Here is a 16,443-nt window from a genome sequence, read left to right as displayed (position 1 = left end):
ACAAGTGAGCCTAAGGAACATACAAATCGAATACCCAGCCGACGTTCGGCACTTTTGACGGAGGGGCCTGAGACAGGCACGCCTTCCATTTGGATTCGGACTACAGAACATATCATTTTCGGGATGGGATGTGCTGCATTAGAGAAGCCGGATCTGCCGGGCGGGCAAATGTGTGTCTTTACTTCACTTTTCTCAACCCAACATGTGGGGGTTTCTGCCTAGCACCATGTGTAACGATTTATGAATACAACATAGCGGCGGAGAAATAGGGCGGAGTTTAGATTGTATTAGGAGCAAATAACGAACTTATGACTCAAAAGTCCTGACTTTGGCTGCTTAAGTGAGCTGGACTTCGCCTGTGATCAAGCTGGAAGTTGGAAAGTCTCCTTGTTCTTTCACCTCAGCAACTCGATGCAAGCGAGATTCCTGTGTCCTCTCCCGACTCTTGGAGATGCAGTAATATGTCAGGGCCTTGATATGACCAACAGCCAGTCTTTCTCGAGGGTCTGAGCCACATGCTGGGTCAGACGACTGTCATATTGAGAGAAACAGACATGTACATGTAGCATATCGGAAGCCTTTCAGAGTCAAGTAAAGACGATTCGTATCAATACAATGTCGTCGGCTTGGCGGATAAACCGTGATAGGTATGATCTGAAAACAGAGGCCGAGGCCGAAGCCTTGATGGGCTCCCTTCCTCCTGTTACCTATAAATACACCAAAGTCCTACGTTGCAATCACTCATGGCCCCTCAACGCATTTTTGGCTTCTCCGGGGATCCCCAACCGTCGCGGCCATTGTATTGTAAGTAGAAGCTCATCGCCCAGAAGTAGAAAACAGCCTAGTCTAAGCTCGCTCGAGCGCTCCAAGTCACCTAGCCGCCTGGTACTGCGCCCTACACCTCTACATGCCTCTTGCTATGTATTCAGAAGTGAAGTAGAGGGTAACAAGTAGTGGACAATGAGACATCTAAAATGTACCTGAGGATATGAAGGGACGTTATGAGATGGGATGTGGATCTTCGAGAACGGACTAAGATACAGCGCTTCGAGAATATCTGATGTCAGAGTCCGGTATTAGCGAGATACACTTGCCCAACCAGTCTTGGATGCAAGAAGCACCCAGATCCATGACTTCTCGACCTTTTATAGCCATAGGCCATCGCATTTGAAGAAGGAAGCATGGCAAATCGCAGGGCAGTATCATTCAACTCCTAGAGCGCAGAGCGGATCTAGTACTTAAACGCAGCGCTGTAGTGTTACATAGAAACAATCAACAAAGGCAATGAGACGAAAAAGAGAAGATGCTCGAAAAAGTCGTAAATCTCTTCCTGACAAATGTTCCACCGCGCTCTTTGATAGTCTAGTACTTTTGACCTTCAAAATCTTCAAGACGGAGCCTCGAGCATAAGAGCAAATTCTTCGTCAATCTCATGTTTGCTCTAGCTGAGTATTCAAAAGTGAATAGACGGGGTGGGAGTAGTGAACAGTGAGACGTCGAAGACACTTGGCTTCTGCCAATTGAAGTAATTCATTTCATTACTAGCCTCGACAATGTACAACTCCGCGCGATAGACTCTGCGAGAAATCTGCACGGAGCAAGACACATGCTGGCTGGAGCCACATCCAACACACGTTGCTTGCTACTTATTCTTGACAGAGAAGACAGGAAGAATATCCTTTTATATCACAGCGAGAGATCGTGGACTAGGTTTCTTACCTACCTACTATCCTCTCTATACAGCCTCGCTGACGCATAGCTTGCCTTTTCATCTAGATAAGGAGAATCGACTTCTTCCATAGAAGCAATTTCTTCGCCCCATATTTTGACATGATGGCAACTCCCTCAAACAGAGTCTTGCTCGAGACTACAACCTGAACGCAAGCCCTAGAATAGCCAGTTCGAGACTGTGGTTTGCGTTCGATGGAGACAATACCCAGCCATAATAAGCATCATGTTTCCTCTCAAGCGGAGACCCTTTCCAACCAACACTAAAGGCGAGCCTCGGCTTCCCTATTATGATTCACTACCGCACCATGTCAAATTTGTCTTTTTGCTTTCATTGAAGCAAGCCTTCATTGGGAGTCTTCTGATGAGTTGAGTGTGCTGAAAGAAGCTTCGTCGATGAGTTCGTGGCGGCATGCTGCTTTTCATGTACTTCTAATCGACTTTCTTTCAAAGTCGTTCTCAGCTGGAATTGCCCAACTTCATATGCCGGTTCTCATGAAGAGAATCATCCGAGCAACAGTCACAGAACACCTAGCTATAGAGGGAGCCGATGACAATGTACAACATCTTATTCATCGACGCCTATTTGGCACTGATAGGCCTGAGCTTTCCACATCAACATGAAAACTGCTTTTCAGACCCTCAACAACTTTTGACGACACAAGACAAAGCAAATTGGAGTAATGTACAGCATCTTCGCTCTCAGGCGGGTAAGGTATGATTTTAGTCTCATCAGTAGGGTATGAACTTGAAAGAACAAACATTGAAACGACAAGACGGGAAGTAAGATATCTGCTGGCGATCGACTCCACAGCAGTTCGACATAATTATGCAGACAGCTTATGATACAAGTTGACTGGGGAGTATGGCCCAGGTCCGCCCTTAGCATGAGCAAGATTTACCTAGCAAAGTTAGCATTACATTTCGATATCGCGGGCTTCTCCCTGAGACTCACTTGCGGGAACGGCTGGCCCGCGTCGACTTGGGCCTCTCCGCCTCAGCACCCGGGGCAGCCTTCTTGCGGCCCTTGGGTGCCGCCTTGGCTGTCTTAAGCGCGGGTTTCTCCTCCTCCTCTTCCTCAGACTTGGGAGTCATCTCTGACGCGGGCTCGGCAGCAGAGGTCCCCTCCTCGCTCTCCTCGACCTTGGCCTTCTTGGCAGGGCCACGCTTGGGCTTGAGGGTCTTTTCCGCCGCCTCTTCGGCATCTGGTTCTTCCTTCTTGACGGCGGACTTACGAGTACCGCGCTTCGGCTTGGGAGCCTCCTCCTCGCTGACCTCTTCGTCCTTGACTTTGGGTGCCTCTACTTTCACATCCTCGGCGTCAGACTCCTCCTTCTTCACAGCAGACTTGCGAGCACCCCGCTTGGGCTTGGGAGCCTCCTCCTCGGCGCCGGACTCCTCCTTCTTGACGGCGGACTTGCGAGCACCACGCTTCGGCTTGGGCGCCTCTTCATCGGCGTCAGACTCCTCTTTCTTGACGGCGGCCTTGCCGCGCTTGGCCTTTGGCTTGGGCTTCTCTTCCTCTTCGTCCTCATCCTTGACCTCGGCCTTGACTGCGGCCTTCTTGGTGCGCTTGGCTTTGGGCTTCTCCTCTTCTTCGTCATCGGCGGCCTTGCGACTGCGTTTCTTGCCCTTGGCGGGGGCCTCTTCCTCCTGTGTTCAGGCGTCAGTATGTAAATCCGCACATGCACAGCGGGGAGACGAACATCTTCATCCTCGCCATCATCCCAGCCCTTGGGCTTCTTGCCGCGAATGCCACGCTGGCCGAGTTTATTCATCCAGGGATCACCATTGAAGTCCTCATCGGCTATGTGACCCTGCTCTATGGCCTCACGGATCTTCCGCTGAAGGTCGGGGTGGTCGCTTGACTTGTGTGTTAGCAGCATGTTCCAGTGGTGAGAGAGGAAGGGAAACAAACTGACATCAGCTCATCATAACCGTCAAAGGCGTCAAAGTCGAACTGTCCGTTCTTTTCACAAACTTCCTGGACATGCTTTATCACCTCTCCAGAGACACATCCCCTTGAACATATAACGTTAGCATGTCCATTTCTGGCTGGGATCACAGTAAAACGTGGCGACTGGGGTAGTGGATTGTGGCGGAGGGAGGAAAAGGGGTCAACATGCCAATGCTTCCACTTGAAGGACTCATGATCCATAATCTTGGTCCATGTGCCGAAGCGAAGGGAACCCTTCAAGCATTTGGCTGCGGCCTTCTTGCACACGCCATCGGAGCATCCAGCGCGGTTGTTGGGCGACACCTCTGCATTGAGGAAGAGTGAGTATTAGCATGCGTATATATGCGGGTGTTGGGCGAGCTTGGAGTGAACGTCTGAGATTGCAGTCTCGGTCGCCTATGACGTGAGGTCGGGATTTTGGGCGCGTCGCCGGGTATTTGCCAGACGCGACCGTAGCTCCAGACCAGCGGCCAAACCGAACGTCGAGATCACAGAAAATTGAAAACTTACCGATGCGGTAGTCAGGCATCTTAAAAATAGTTTTGATGAGCGATTGACTGCGGGAAACGGCCTTCTCGAAGAAAGGGAAAACAATGAGGGTGTCTGAGAGAAGAAGAAATTGGAGGGAGATGTGGTAATGACAGAATCTGGAAGAAGCACCTCAAGACGGAAAAAGGAAACAGTTGGGGAGCGTTGCTGGTTGCCCGGAAGGTGGCAGTGACAATTTCTCTCGTCTTCTGTCTCCCGGTCCCATTTTAGCTGCCCAAAGCTCCTGAGCTTCAGTGCCTCTATCCCCTAAACCCCTGCGCGGGAGCCTAATCGCTGCCAGGCAGCGGCCCCGAACTCTGGGGAGCTTCCCAACGTCCGAACACGTGGTGGCCGATAAGACGACCGAATGGAATGCAAGCGACTGATTTCATTATGAAGACAACACACCTACACATCAGATAGATGTCTCTCGTAGTAAATTAAGACAGCGAAGTGTTTGAGGGACAGCTTCTCTTATTATCTTTGATAGAACTTTAATAGTTACATGTACGTGAAAAGCACCTCATCATATCATATACATCCATTACACCACCGCCAACACCAATGTCCGTTCCCAAACCCCTTATTCATATCTCTGGTCGTCTCTCGACGCCATCCCTAGCCCATCATGATACCTTCTCATAGAATCTTCCTCAAAGACCCAAACTTACAAGAATGGGCACCACCCGATATACATAGCCGCGAGGTTCCTTGGATCAGCAGCTTGCTTGATCAATTCCTCCACCTGGCCCTCCACGCCCAACGGGATCGTGTCCTGCCCCATCAGCCCCTTGACTTTACGCTTAATGCTGTCAACTACAAGCTGAGGCTGCATCCTAGGCGCCCCGTCCTGCCGGCGGCTCGTCTTCTTCTCCTTCTGCAGATCCAGCGTGGGATCGTAGATAAACGCCTCGAGAATCGTCATCAACGTCTCCTCTTGTTGCCGCAGGATCCCCAACGTCAGCTCGCTGCAGTGCCGGAAGGGACCCTCGTATCCGTAAATGCCCATCGCCGCCACCATGTTGTGCGTCAGGCGAAACGGTACCCTCTCTGGCTGCGCAAACGTCAGGCCTTTGTCGAAGAGGCAGTTGAAGTCCACGTGGAAGATGCCGCCGTTGTCGCGCTCCAGCAGAACGTTCTCGCCGTGTCGGTCGCCGAGTCCGAGGATGGTGCCCACCATCGACATAACGGCGCAGGAGCGGGTGTACTTGAGCCTTGCGGAGAACCAAGTCGAAGGGTGAGGGAAACGCTGGACGAACCAATGCTGCAGCACGGGCGGGAACGTCCCCAAGACGCCTTCCGTGAACATCTTGATGTTGTTCGGTCCCGTCACCGCCTCAGCCATCATCCGCTTGATCTGGTTGTAGTCGGGGTGTACCTGGCGGGATTTATACTGATCCAGAAGAATCTCCCGTAGTGTCTTCAAACCATCAACCCATTCGATGATACCGCACTCCTCGTTCAGAGGGACAACGGCATATGTCTTTATGTACAACTGACGTCTGCTGGCCTCGGGATCCCTCTTCAGCGATCTATTGATCATACTGTTAAATTCCATCAGACGCTGGTCGGTGCGTAGATCGTCCTTCGGTTTGATCATAAGCATGTAGCTCTTTCCGTCCGTTCCGCGTGCGGTCAATCGTCGTGGCTTGGCCAAGGATCCCAGAACCAGTACCTCGTCCAGGAAGGAGTCGATGGTAATGACGTCTCGCGAGAAAGCCTTGTGATTTTTGACATTGTCAGTCAGCGTCGGCAAGGCAGCCGCTAGACATGACTCAATAGGCACCACCAGAGGGCAAGGCGTGCACTTGTGGTTGAAATTCAGATCGCGCGTGATGCTCGCCACGGTCGTCCTGTTGCTTTGGAAATCGCCGTTATTGCAAGCCAGCAGAAGCTGTTCTGCAAGCTTCTCGCCCATTCTTAATAGCTTGCTGAGGTCATAGCTGCTCCCTTCAACCTTCCTGGTGACCCCCCTCAGCGCCTGCAAGATCTGTTGACCCCTGACACGGCGTTCTGAAGCTTGTCTCGTCGTCATGATTCCAAACAAGCTCCAAAGAGCTTGCCGAGGGTGGGATTGCACGACCTTGATGACTATCTGCATCAACCGCTCATAGACGTCTTTATTTTGATGAGCAATCCTTGCTACAACTTGTGGGAGTGCCGTGTAGAATATGTAGGCCGGCAGCCGGGCAATGGATTTGTCAAGGAACCGGTGAAGGAGGTTCAACTGATCCGTTCGCCTCCTATGAAGCTCACGAGACAGTGAAACTTTGCCTTCGGGGGCCTTGTCAACTTGCGCTCCGAACTCAAGCCACAATGTGAGAATTCTTGGCATAGTCTGGTAGATGTATTTGGTGCCGTAGTTCAGAGACCGAAGGTAGTTTTCAACGACGAGTCTAGTATACTCGCCCTGAATGCAGGGATCTGTTTGATCGTCTGCCTTGAGTGTCTTCTCAGATTCCAGTACTTTCTTGTAGTAGCGCCCCAGGTAGTAATGGCCCTTTTCCCAAGTGCTGGCTGTGAGAGGGGGTTGTTGATATTTCTCACGCAGGGTATGATGGTTCGTCTGACCGGCAGCATCCAGCCATTTGGCGAGCATGAGTTGAGCTCTAGCCGTCAACTGCCTTTGCTGGGCATCCATGCCACGGACAGAAGAGGAACTGTTGGTCTGCGTCATGAAATTATTTGATTCAATGGCGCCCTGCAAGACTTGGATGGCCTTGCGCGTGTGGCCATCTTTCCACAGAAGCCGGGCATTCTCAATCACCGCAGCTCCGTCGCCAAGTTGGGAAGCATGTAGCACGGCATTGAATGACTGGTGGGTTGAGTTGGCTTTTCTCGCCAACCGAGCGCTAGAGAGCCACAAAGAAGATATGTCAAGATCCGAAAACTTGGGCCTGTGAAGGATTAGCTCAGGGTTGATTGATGGCAACGCTACACATACCGCGAAAGCTCCATGGCGGCTCTACGAATACCCAAAAGGTACTGCTTATCGCCTACGTACGCCCCAAGAACCTCAAGGCGACGGTTGAGCATGGTTAGCACCTCTTGATGTGCATCGCCCTCCGAAACTTGAGTTCCGGCAATAATCTCGAGGTCAGCAAGTACATGACACCTGAGTCTTAGGTCGTGGCAGGCCTGCAAAGATGACGTTGCCGCGTGTGTCATGGCGGAGGCGATCTTTTCTCTCATACTTTGCAGCATTTCAGGAAATGTATCGCTGCCGCCCCCCCTTTGCTGCAAAGCGTTGAACAATTTGGCGATGCTGACGTTGAAATCCTCCAGAGGACTGCCATGGAATCGGCTAGTGTACTTATTCAAAGTATCCCACCTCCTTGTAGCCCATGCTGCTTCAACTGCATATGGCACAATCCTGTTCTCCGTTGAAGGTTCTGTTCGCATACCTTCAACATAATTGAGCAGTACATCTAATCGTGTTAGCCTTTGTGCGTGACCCGTAGCTTGGTAACTTCTGTTCTTACCGTGTTGGCCGGATTGTTTCAAACAATTGAGCAGATCGATTTGCACATCAACATTGTCTGGCTCTTCTGCCAATTTGATTTCGTACCAAGTTTGGGCTGCAGTGTATCTGCCTGCCTTCTTGTGGCTGAGAATCTGCTGGTTGATATCTAAGACGTGCAGGTGAGCGGAAATCCCTTCCAGTCCGTCAGGTTCGTCAATCTGAGTATAAATGTCCTGCAGCTGCTCAAGCAGTAGAGTTTTCTGCCTTGGGTCGCTGTTCTCAACTTCCATCTGCTGGGCGTGCTGCTCAAGGTGGAAGAGCGCTCGCGGGTACTCTCTACAATCCATCGCACGTTGAGAGATGAGCACTGGCGGGATAGTATTCAGCAATTCCTGAACACGTGCTATCGCGGGCAGGTCATCGTCATTCTTCCGTCTTGCGTCCTTTTCTTGGAGCCATCTACTCGCGTAGTCGAGAGCTCTGAAGACAGCCTGTTTTGATTAGTGAATGCAGCTAATGTCGCGCGAAATCTTACTCACCTCGCAGTAGACCTTCATGTCTTCTCGTTCCGAATATGGCGCGTTTTCGTCAGGTTGGTGCTGAAGGATGCCAATGAGCTCTCCAATGACATTATCTCGGTCCTTTCGCGTGCTCCGGTGACCTAGAATTACATGAAGCACTAGATATGGCAGCAGGAACTCGGCAACAGCCAAGTCCTTTACCTTGATGGTGCGACACAGCGGCTCAAAAATGAGATCCGCGTGCCCATTTTGTCCCTTGCCCAAGAGATCCATGCTGAATGAACGCATCCAGTTTCCGTAGGGCTTTCCTGGGCGGAAGATGGGATACTCTACTGGAACCACGTTCATGGGTGTCAGGATGTATCGGGAGGTAAGGAAAGGTGATAGCACCGTCCGATCACTCTCCGATAATGTCAACCATTTTCTGTAGATGTCACCGCCATTCCGCATTCCGGTTTCTTTCATAGCCAACGCGGCCTTGATATCCACCCGGTCGAGCAGTTCTTGCATAGCAAAAGAAAGGAAGCCTTGAAGTTTAGTGTCTGTCGTGGACAGGAAAGCCTTGACGAGAATCTGTTCGAAGATGAACAACACGAAGTCGGTCGTCTCGTCTGCACTCTCAAAGTTGCTCAAAATGACCATTGACTTTTGCTCTCGTGGCGCCTCGACTCTGTTAGAATCGAGGCAGCCCACTAGGCCAATGCATTGAGTGCAAAGACTGGCAATGTCAAGCTGGTGCATAGCACTGTATTTTGCTCCACAGTCTAGCAAGGCTCGGAGCAACATGGGTACGACCGGGTCAGGCTGTTGACTGATGGCTGAAGTCTGGAGGAAGCCTCCGCTCTGCCTAAGGTAGGCCTCGAGTTCTCTCAGTGCCAGTAAAACGACACCCGAGTTCTCGTGAGCCGTGCGCTCAGCAAATAGAACAAACGCCTTCCTGTTGTCAAGGACTGGACGCGCCGCATTGAGTTCCGCTTCGATGTCTGCCAACTCTTTTATGTGACCTAAGGAAGGTAGCTTGGTGATGTATTCATTTAGGCTGTCACTGAAGTCCGTGATCAACTTTCTGATCATGGTTTTAGCCATGTGTCGAGAGGATTCACAAAAGAGCGGCCAGTAGTGACTGATAACGAAGAACGTAGTCTCAATCAAGACCTCAACGTCTTCAGGGTCGAGACATGTAAGCAGAGCCGTCCAGCAAGAGAATGCGGCTTCTCTGAGATCATCCTGAGCCAGGGATGACAGCAGGCATGCGGCAATCTAGGAAAGTCAATACGAAGAGCACCTACAAGAGCCAATAATTACTCACCTGTGGGCGTGCAATCCGAACGTAGCCTTTGCAATGTCTGATCATCTCCTCCAAGGCACGTATGCAGCGCCTCTGTTCTTCGGCTGGAGGGAATACAAGTGTCATGTCATTGATGACATCCGCAAGGCGAGCCATGAGACCAAGAATGTACGACTGTAGATACTTCCCAATAACGTTCTTCTTTGACTTTGACTCTTTGTTTGCGATCATCATCATCGAACAGAAGGATGCCAATGCCTCGATTATCTAGGACGAGTCAGCAGGCGAAGTAGCAAAGTAGGTACGAAGATAGTGAACTCACGCGGGGCTTACGTGCTTCATCGGCTTCCCCGGCAGCCTTGAAAAGCTCCAGGGCGATGGAACAAACTTCGGATTGCACGAGCTCAACCACGGTAAATGTCTCCAGGTGAGAGGACACCTCAACAAGCCTGGACATAACGAACTGCTCGATATTGCGAACATCTTGAATAAGCAACAGCGCAATGATGGGCCCAGCATTGGCTGCGTCCAGGATGGGGACCCAAATGTCCCTTTCCCCTCGCGCCTCGGCTATTTTCTGAATCACCTCCTTCTTTTTCATTAATACCAGCCAGGGCAATGCGTGGGTCTGGATTAGCAGGAGAAATTCGGTGACAGATATCTGCAACAGGTCGGCAATCGCGCGGCAAATCTGCGGTCGAGCTTGCATGTCCTTAACAGCGAAGTATGCAAGGTTCCTCCAAAATGGTTCAAATAGACGACGTGGTGTAGTGCTCAGGGCAGCTGCTAGGTTGAGAATCTATGGAGCACGTCAGCCACTGTCTGTTGCATTAACGCATAGGAGCTCTACCTCGTTGAAGGCACATGATGCGATCAGACTGTTGATACTACCCAGGTATTCAAGCAGCTTGTGCAGAACAAGGTTGAGCTCGTCTCCGGTCACGACTCTAATGTCGTTAGCGTTCCGCATGGAAGCAGATTTCAACTCGAGCTGCATGTACTTACCGTCCAAGTTGACCCCAGGCCAGGATTCCGCTTTCATGAAATATGACTGCGTCCTTCTCGAAAGCAGCTTTGAGCAGACTGAGCGCATTCTTTCGATTGCGAATAATCAAAGTCGAGTCAAGCGCCTCCAAATCGCTGTCTCTCAGGAATAGAGGAAGAGCGCGTCTGCAATCAGTCAGGTGCTGTTATTTGCCACAAATGAACCTTTGGCTTGAAGTAGAACATACCCAGAAGCAATCCTAAGCTCTCTGATCGAGCTATGCAAGCTTTGTAGACACCATTGTCCTAGAGGAGATGTTTCGAGGTCGATGAGTTCCGTGACATCGGCGTGATTGATGATTCGTCTAGCAGAGATCATCGCGACAATCCTCGGGCGCTTCGATTCCTTGAAGTTGGGTAGATGAATGAGCTTTGTGAAAATGGATTGAGCCTCTCTTTTCTCTTCGACTGTGGTGGCGTTGAGTCTCTCAGAGCCCCCAGGTTTCTGATCGCAGAATGCGCATCCCACGCTCTTGCGTTTGCCGATGCGTACATCGCCGTCAACAGTTGCTGTCGTATCCACTGCACAGCATATCCGGGATACAAGGTCGATAGCTCGACATTGGTTGTCTTCGCTGAGGTTGTTGTACTGGTTTCTGACAACATGTGAGCTAACGTATGAAACACATAGAGACGGGTGACACATACAAGAAAACATGTTCCAGCCCTCCGGTATCTTCAGTCTCATTCACTTGACAGACCGCATAGATGCGAGAGATTAGCGCTCGCAGTTTAGGAGCATTTGAAGACACCTTTAGGCGCTTTGAAGCGGGCTCTGCGTCGTCCGTGCCAAAATTCTCTAAACCAAGGTCTTCCACTGCCTGACGCAAGTCGGTGTCAATGAAAGAAGCGGGCTGTGTTTCGGAGTCGAGGCTTGTTGGTGCGATGGATCCGGATGCTTGCTTCAGAACTTGAATGGAACGCTGGAGGTATGTTAGTCAAGGCTCGATGTGGCATCATGTCCATTTAACGTACTATGAAATCAGGGGCTTCGACGAGTGAAGAAACCTCGTACTCCAAAGGACACACAATCTTCGGTGCTGCTAGTCTGCCGACTTCTCGATCTACAAGCGATGCATGCGCTAGTCGGATGAGCGCCAGCGAGACCGTCTTCCTCGCTGCCACGCTCGACTCATTTGCACCCTGTATTTCTTCGGAATGTGCTGCGAGCTCAGCACAGAGCACTGCCAGCACAGCATATGCCTTCTTTGTGTCGAAGGATTTGTGAGCAGGGCGTGGCTTGTCTGGGAGCAGGTTCAGAGCAATATTGAGCAAGTCGGCTCGAGGGCTTGGCACAATCGCCTGCCATGTGTTCTGTATAGCACGAAGGGAAAGCAAAGAATCAAGCAGCCAAAGTGTCAGCTGAGACAATGTTGGTCGCGAGACGAGACTCGGAGTTTTAGAAATTGACGGGTGCGCCAACGCCGAGATCAACGTGGTTGCTTGATGTATGCACTGAGAGACATGTTGGATGGTATATGTGGTCTGTTGGACAAAGATGGTGCCAGGCTTTCCTAACAAGAGCTCCAGTGTACCATCCGGGGGTAATGTCATGTGTACAGTAGCGTCATTTCTAGTTGAACTTGGTGCCATGTCTTGCAAATGTGTTAAGAGAGCTGCGAGAGTCAGAAGCTTGATCTTGAACATGCATCTGGGTTCGAAACTTACCCTTGCTGGTCTCACGCAAGTATAGCAACATGAACGGTAGCAGTTTCCACATAGATCCCGTACGAATCACTACGAGGATCACAAATTGGAAGAACCCCTCAAAGTCTCCCATCAACTCGAGGCAGCGAGAGTGGCCTAGTAACCGAAGGATCTTCGGGAAGACCCAAATCCAAAGAGGCTCCTCCCCACGGAAAACGAATTGTTTTCCATCTGTGGTATGGTTCAAGACATTCGGTGTCTCCTCGATTGTGACCTTCAAAAAATTTATCGCCTTCAGCGCCTCGTTTCGTAGGTGGTTTCGGTCGGCAAACGGATCGTCGAGCTTGATTCCTTCGAGGACAACGCGGGCGTAGACGTAGATGAGCATATGATTGTGGTCCGTCCTCTGCTCGGGAGTCTCCAGTAGCTCGGGCTTATTTTTGACCCTTTCGATTACGGCAAACAGCCTCTTCAGCTCGGCATTTTCGTCGGATCGCGTGGACTTTGTCGAAGCCGAAATGTTCTCGACTAATTGTGCGGCGAGTGTGGAGGGAGGCGGCGCGTTAGGAGCGGCAGCGGCAGCCGGCCTGCCATTGTAATCTGCAGCCATGGCTTCGTCCTCATCGTACGACCGGAGGACGTCAATCTGGTGCAAATCGCAGTCGTCCGCTGCTTGAAGGATCAACACTCTTAGGACGAATGTCCAGAGCTTGACGCGCCTGCGGGGGTGGGCCATCTATGGGATGCGCGCTGGACCAGGCGCGAGGTCACATGTTCAATTAAGTTTGCTTATGTAAGTGCAGACGGCTTGTGCACTGACCACCAAGAAGTCGACATCTCTAGATGCCTTCAACTTAAGGGTGGCCGTCCATCTTCGTTGCCGAATGGAATAGTCGACGACTTTTTGCGCGCCAACCTGCGCATTTACCGCCAAGTTCGGCTTCGGGTGGCTCGCTCGGTATTCTATTTCCTGCGCATGTATTGATGTGATGACAAATGCAACAAGCTGTCCCCTGCATATGGGGCCTTGGTTGCTTGCTGTCGTCCTCCCAACTTGCTGCTTACACAGTTCATGACTTGCTACAAATACAATTGATTATCGACTAGTCCTCTGTCCATTACTCTGAGGCTCATATACTATACTACCTCTGCCTTCCATCATGAACATCGCCCTCAAGGAAGCAATACCAGAGGCCCTCCTCATACAGGGGGGTGCTCCAAACAATCCGTCTTCCACCATGGAGATGCACCCATTGAAATCCCCAGCAAGCACATCAAAGCAAAGTTCCTCATTGCAAAAGCCCAAATCCCCTCCAAACGATGGAATCCCAACAGAGACAGAACCAGAACCCCCTCAAGGCTCCTCATCCCGTAACGTCTCCATAGCAAAAAGCATCACCGTAATCATCACCCTCGCCGGCATAAACTTCCTAAACACAATGGGCTCCGGCATCCTCATCGCCGCCCTCCCGCGCATAGCCCAAGACGTCGGCCTCGACGAGAGCCTCATCCTCTGGCCCGCCGCCGTCTACAACCTCGCCGCCGGCTGCCTCCTCCTCATCTTTGGCGCCGTCGCCGACGTCGTGGGCGCCAAGCTCATGTGGCTGACGGGCAGCTACCTCTGCGTCGTCTTCACCGTCGCCGTCGGCCTGTCCAGGACGGGGATCCAGATTATTCTCTTCCGCACCGCCGTCGGGGTTTCCATCTCGGCTTGTCTTCCCACGGCCATGGCTTTTATTACAAAGACGTTTCCCAAGGGTGGGTGGCGGAATGTTGCGTTTTCGATGAATGGGATTGGGTTCCCGCTTGGGTACGCGCTGGGTCTGGTTTTGGGAGGCATCTTCACCGATACCATCGGCTGGCGTTGGGCATATTACATGATGGCCATCATCAACTTTGCTCTGTCGACCGCGGCTGTATGGTCTCTGCCCTCGATTCACCAGCCGTCTGAAAAGAAGTGGACGCGCCGCTTGGCGGAGGATATTGACTGGATAGGAGCAGTCATCATGAGCGCCGCGCTAGGTTTGCTGCTTTATGTGCTGGCGATGACTACTTCTTCGTACACCAAGATTGCTGATCCTACTAATATTGCCCTCCTAACTGTAGCAGTAGCCTTGCTGGTCGCGTTTCCCGTTTGGATGAACCTTCAGACTAATAGGGGTCGTCCGGCGTTGATTCCGAATCGTCTATGGCGAAACGCCGCCTTTACATCGATTTGTGTGAGTGGAAATCCCAAAAGTAGACGCGAGACACCTCTGACATACCGGTAGGTGTCCATCTTTCTGTGCTGGGCTTCTCTCAATGCAATCCAGTATTTCGTCATGCTGTAGTAAGTGCCGATCGCTGAACTCGAGGAATCTTTCATGTTAACACCCTCATCAGTTTCCAAAAAGTCCAGAGCATCTCCGCACTGCAAAGCTCCCTTCGATTCCTGCCTCATGTCGTCATGGGCACTCTCGTCAACATAGCAGCAGCATGGCTCGTCTCGCGGATAAAGGTTCAGACTCTAGGCACCGTATCTGCAGTTATAACAGCCGCGGCGCCAATCCTCATGGCCACAGTCAGCCTCGATGAAAATTACTGGTTTGCGCCATTCTGGGCCATGGTCCTCTCGCCAGTGAATGCTGATGGTACGTCGACCTTCCCTCCTTTTTCCATGCAAAATTTCAAACCCCCGGATGCTCGTCTAATAACCCAATAGCCCTCTTCACCGTCTCAAACCTAATCATCTCCGACGCCTTCCCAGCAGACGTACAATCCCTCGCCGGCGGCGTCTTCAGCGAGATTGGACAGATCGGCAACGCGGTGGGCCTTGCCGTGACAGCGGCCATCGCAGCCTCCGTGACGGAGCACTCGGCTGTCGTCCACGACGATGCAAGGGAGGCGCGCATGGAAGGGTACCGCGCCGCATTCTGGACTATCTTCGCCGCCACGGTTGCGGTGCTCGTCATTGTGGTCGGAGGGCTTCGAAAGGGTGGTACGGTTGGGAAGAAGGACGACTAGACGACGCTGCGATTAGACATACCTAAAGTAGCGCGAGAACAGCTTGGAAACGGCTACACTTAGGTTTTGAGGGGGGCACCGCCGTTGCCGCCGTCTAGTACGGCTATGCACGTCTGGGACAGAGTATCGCTCAAATTAGCAACTTGTACAAACACAACTCCAGTCATCAGGCTGATATCAAATAAGGCTTAGATTGCTCTCGCACTTTAGTACGCTGAACACAATGGTTGCAAGGTGAGAAGAGAATGCGGTAGGCATCATTCGCAATCAGGGAGAAGTGCACCGACATCAGGGAGGCGTGTAATAGTGCAATAAAAAGCTGCGAAACCTGCTGCTTCAATCAACACCCGAGCAATGGTATTACTTCGATCAGTCCGCAAACGCAAATGCTTTCATTTAGTCCGATGTCGACCCAGTCGAAGGGTTTGAGTTTCTGGGAGTAATCAGAAGATCGAACTCAACTGATGTTTGAACTAAGCTTGCTGACTAGCACTTGGCAAATGATGAGTTGTTCCAAAGAGCCAAGATCAACGGTACGTGGTCCACGGCTTGGCTGGGGGCCGAGCCAAGCACTCAATCCGCGACTTCAATCACTCCTCTCCCAACGATGTCATATTACGTTGACGGATGGGAAGGTGGTTTTCGAAAAGGCTTGGGTAAAAGAACCCTCAGAGGCTCAGGAGTGTCAGGTTCATATCAAAGGTCCCGCGATTCTATGGGAACTTAGAGGATCCGGGGTCGATCCCGTGCCGACTTCCTTTACTTCTGTTGAGGCTGGGGATTCTTGACGGCATACTCACATTATCGTGGACTGGTCTCGTTCTGGTATCATCCGCAAACTTGGAGATTCTGTAGGAATTTCTGCAGTTTGATAGCACGTTTATTTTTGATGATCATTTCGCGAGCCGCGCAAATCCGCTCAATTTTGGATTTGGGAATGAAATTGGAAGGTCGAAGTAGTTGAAATGCGGTGCTAATGCGACACCCTCCCACAAACATCAGAGTTCGATAACCCTGGCGGGTTTTCGTCCTTGGCAGCTTGCGCAGCGGCAACGTCGATCTGGCGGTCTCGATTCCCCATCTTAGGCCCTTAAGGCAGAGGTAAACCCATTGCCGTTCACATCACACACCCTCTTGCGGCATTCAGAGGGAAATGGCGATCAGTTGGAGAACACCCTCCGTAGGTGCATGCCCATGCTACCATGCCGGGCGGCTCCAGATCCTTTCTCTCTGCCTCTATCTGCAAAGGGATTCTGATAAGGAT

At 51.4% G+C, this 16,443-nt stretch overlaps 3 protein-coding genes across 3 annotated transcripts; 1 reads left to right on the top strand and 2 right to left on the bottom strand.

Moving 5' to 3' along the window:
- Positions 1–2,489: 2,489 nt before the first annotated feature.
- On the bottom strand, positions 2,490–4,347 carry BDP55DRAFT_18683 (uncharacterized protein). The gene is made up of 5 exons (XM_060565853.1): positions 4,196–4,347; positions 3,651–3,990; positions 3,435–3,591; positions 2,684–3,381; positions 2,490–2,630 (listed from the first exon to the last, which is right to left on the bottom strand). Exons 1-5 carry the CDS (start codon positions 4,212–4,214, stop codon positions 2,627–2,629), a joined length of 1,218 nt encoding a protein of 405 aa, XP_060437128.1. The 5' UTR covers positions 4,215–4,347; the 3' UTR covers positions 2,490–2,626.
- Positions 4,348–4,629: 282 nt separating this feature from the next.
- Positions 4,630–12,891, bottom strand: BDP55DRAFT_641363 (phosphatidylinositol 3). The gene is made up of 12 exons (XM_060573394.1): positions 12,198–12,891; positions 11,505–12,145; positions 11,178–11,452; positions 10,718–11,125; positions 10,491–10,655; positions 10,336–10,432; positions 9,808–10,284; positions 9,507–9,752; positions 8,216–9,457; positions 7,696–8,167; positions 7,158–7,641; positions 4,630–7,110 (listed from the first exon to the last, which is right to left on the bottom strand). The coding sequence occupies exons 1-12, from the start codon at positions 12,784–12,786 to the stop codon at positions 4,881–4,883; spliced, it is 7,326 nt and encodes a 2,441-aa protein (XP_060437127.1). The 5' UTR covers positions 12,787–12,891; the 3' UTR covers positions 4,630–4,880.
- A 150-nt stretch (positions 12,892–13,041) lies between these two features.
- Positions 13,042–15,259, top strand: BDP55DRAFT_641361 (major facilitator superfamily transporter). Its single transcript, XM_060573393.1, has 5 exons — positions 13,042–14,395; positions 14,447–14,505; positions 14,559–14,806; positions 14,878–15,175; positions 15,237–15,259. The coding sequence occupies exons 1-5, from the start codon at positions 13,337–13,339 to the stop codon at positions 15,247–15,249; spliced, it is 1,677 nt and encodes a 558-aa protein (XP_060437126.1). The 5' UTR covers positions 13,042–13,336; the 3' UTR covers positions 15,250–15,259.
- Positions 15,260–16,443: the final 1,184 nt, after the last annotated feature.

Source organism: Colletotrichum godetiae, assembly GCF_030913485.1.
Source record: "Colletotrichum godetiae strain CBS 193.32 chromosome Unknown BDP55scaffold_1, whole genome shotgun sequence".
Lineage (NCBI taxonomy): Eukaryota > Fungi > Ascomycota > Sordariomycetes > Glomerellales > Glomerellaceae > Colletotrichum > Colletotrichum godetiae.
The sequence above is the reverse complement of the archived record's forward strand: the minus strand, read 5'-3'. Positions and strand labels throughout refer to the sequence as shown.

Coding starts and splice junctions, on each gene's coding strand:
- BDP55DRAFT_18683 (XM_060565853.1), bottom strand. Junction 3,592..3,650: donor GACGGTTATGATGAGCTGAT/GTCAGTTTGTTT, acceptor ACACAAGTCAAG/CGACCACCCCGACCTTCAGC. Junction 3,382..3,434: donor ATGATGGCGAGGATGAAGAT/GTTCGTCTCCCC, acceptor GCCTGAACACAG/GAGGAAGAGGCCCCCGCCAA.
- BDP55DRAFT_641361 (XM_060573393.1), top strand. CDS start 13,337: ATGAACATCGCCCTCAAGGAAGCAATACCAGAGGCCCTCCTCATACAG. Junction 14,396..14,446: donor CCGCCTTTACATCGATTTGT/GTGAGTGGAAAT, acceptor ACATACCGGTAG/GTGTCCATCTTTCTGTGCTG. Junction 14,807..14,877: donor CTCGCCAGTGAATGCTGATG/GTACGTCGACCT, acceptor ATAACCCAATAG/CCCTCTTCACCGTCTCAAAC.
- BDP55DRAFT_641363 (XM_060573394.1), bottom strand. CDS start 12,786: ATGGCTGCAGATTACAATGGCAGGCCGGCTGCCGCTGCCGCTCCTAAC. Junction 10,656..10,717: donor GAGCTTAGGATTGCTTCTGG/GTATGTTCTACT, acceptor GACTGATTGCAG/ACGCGCTCTTCCTCTATTCC. Junction 7,642..7,695: donor GAAACAATCCGGCCAACACG/GTAAGAACAGAA, acceptor TAACACGATTAG/ATGTACTGCTCAATTATGTT.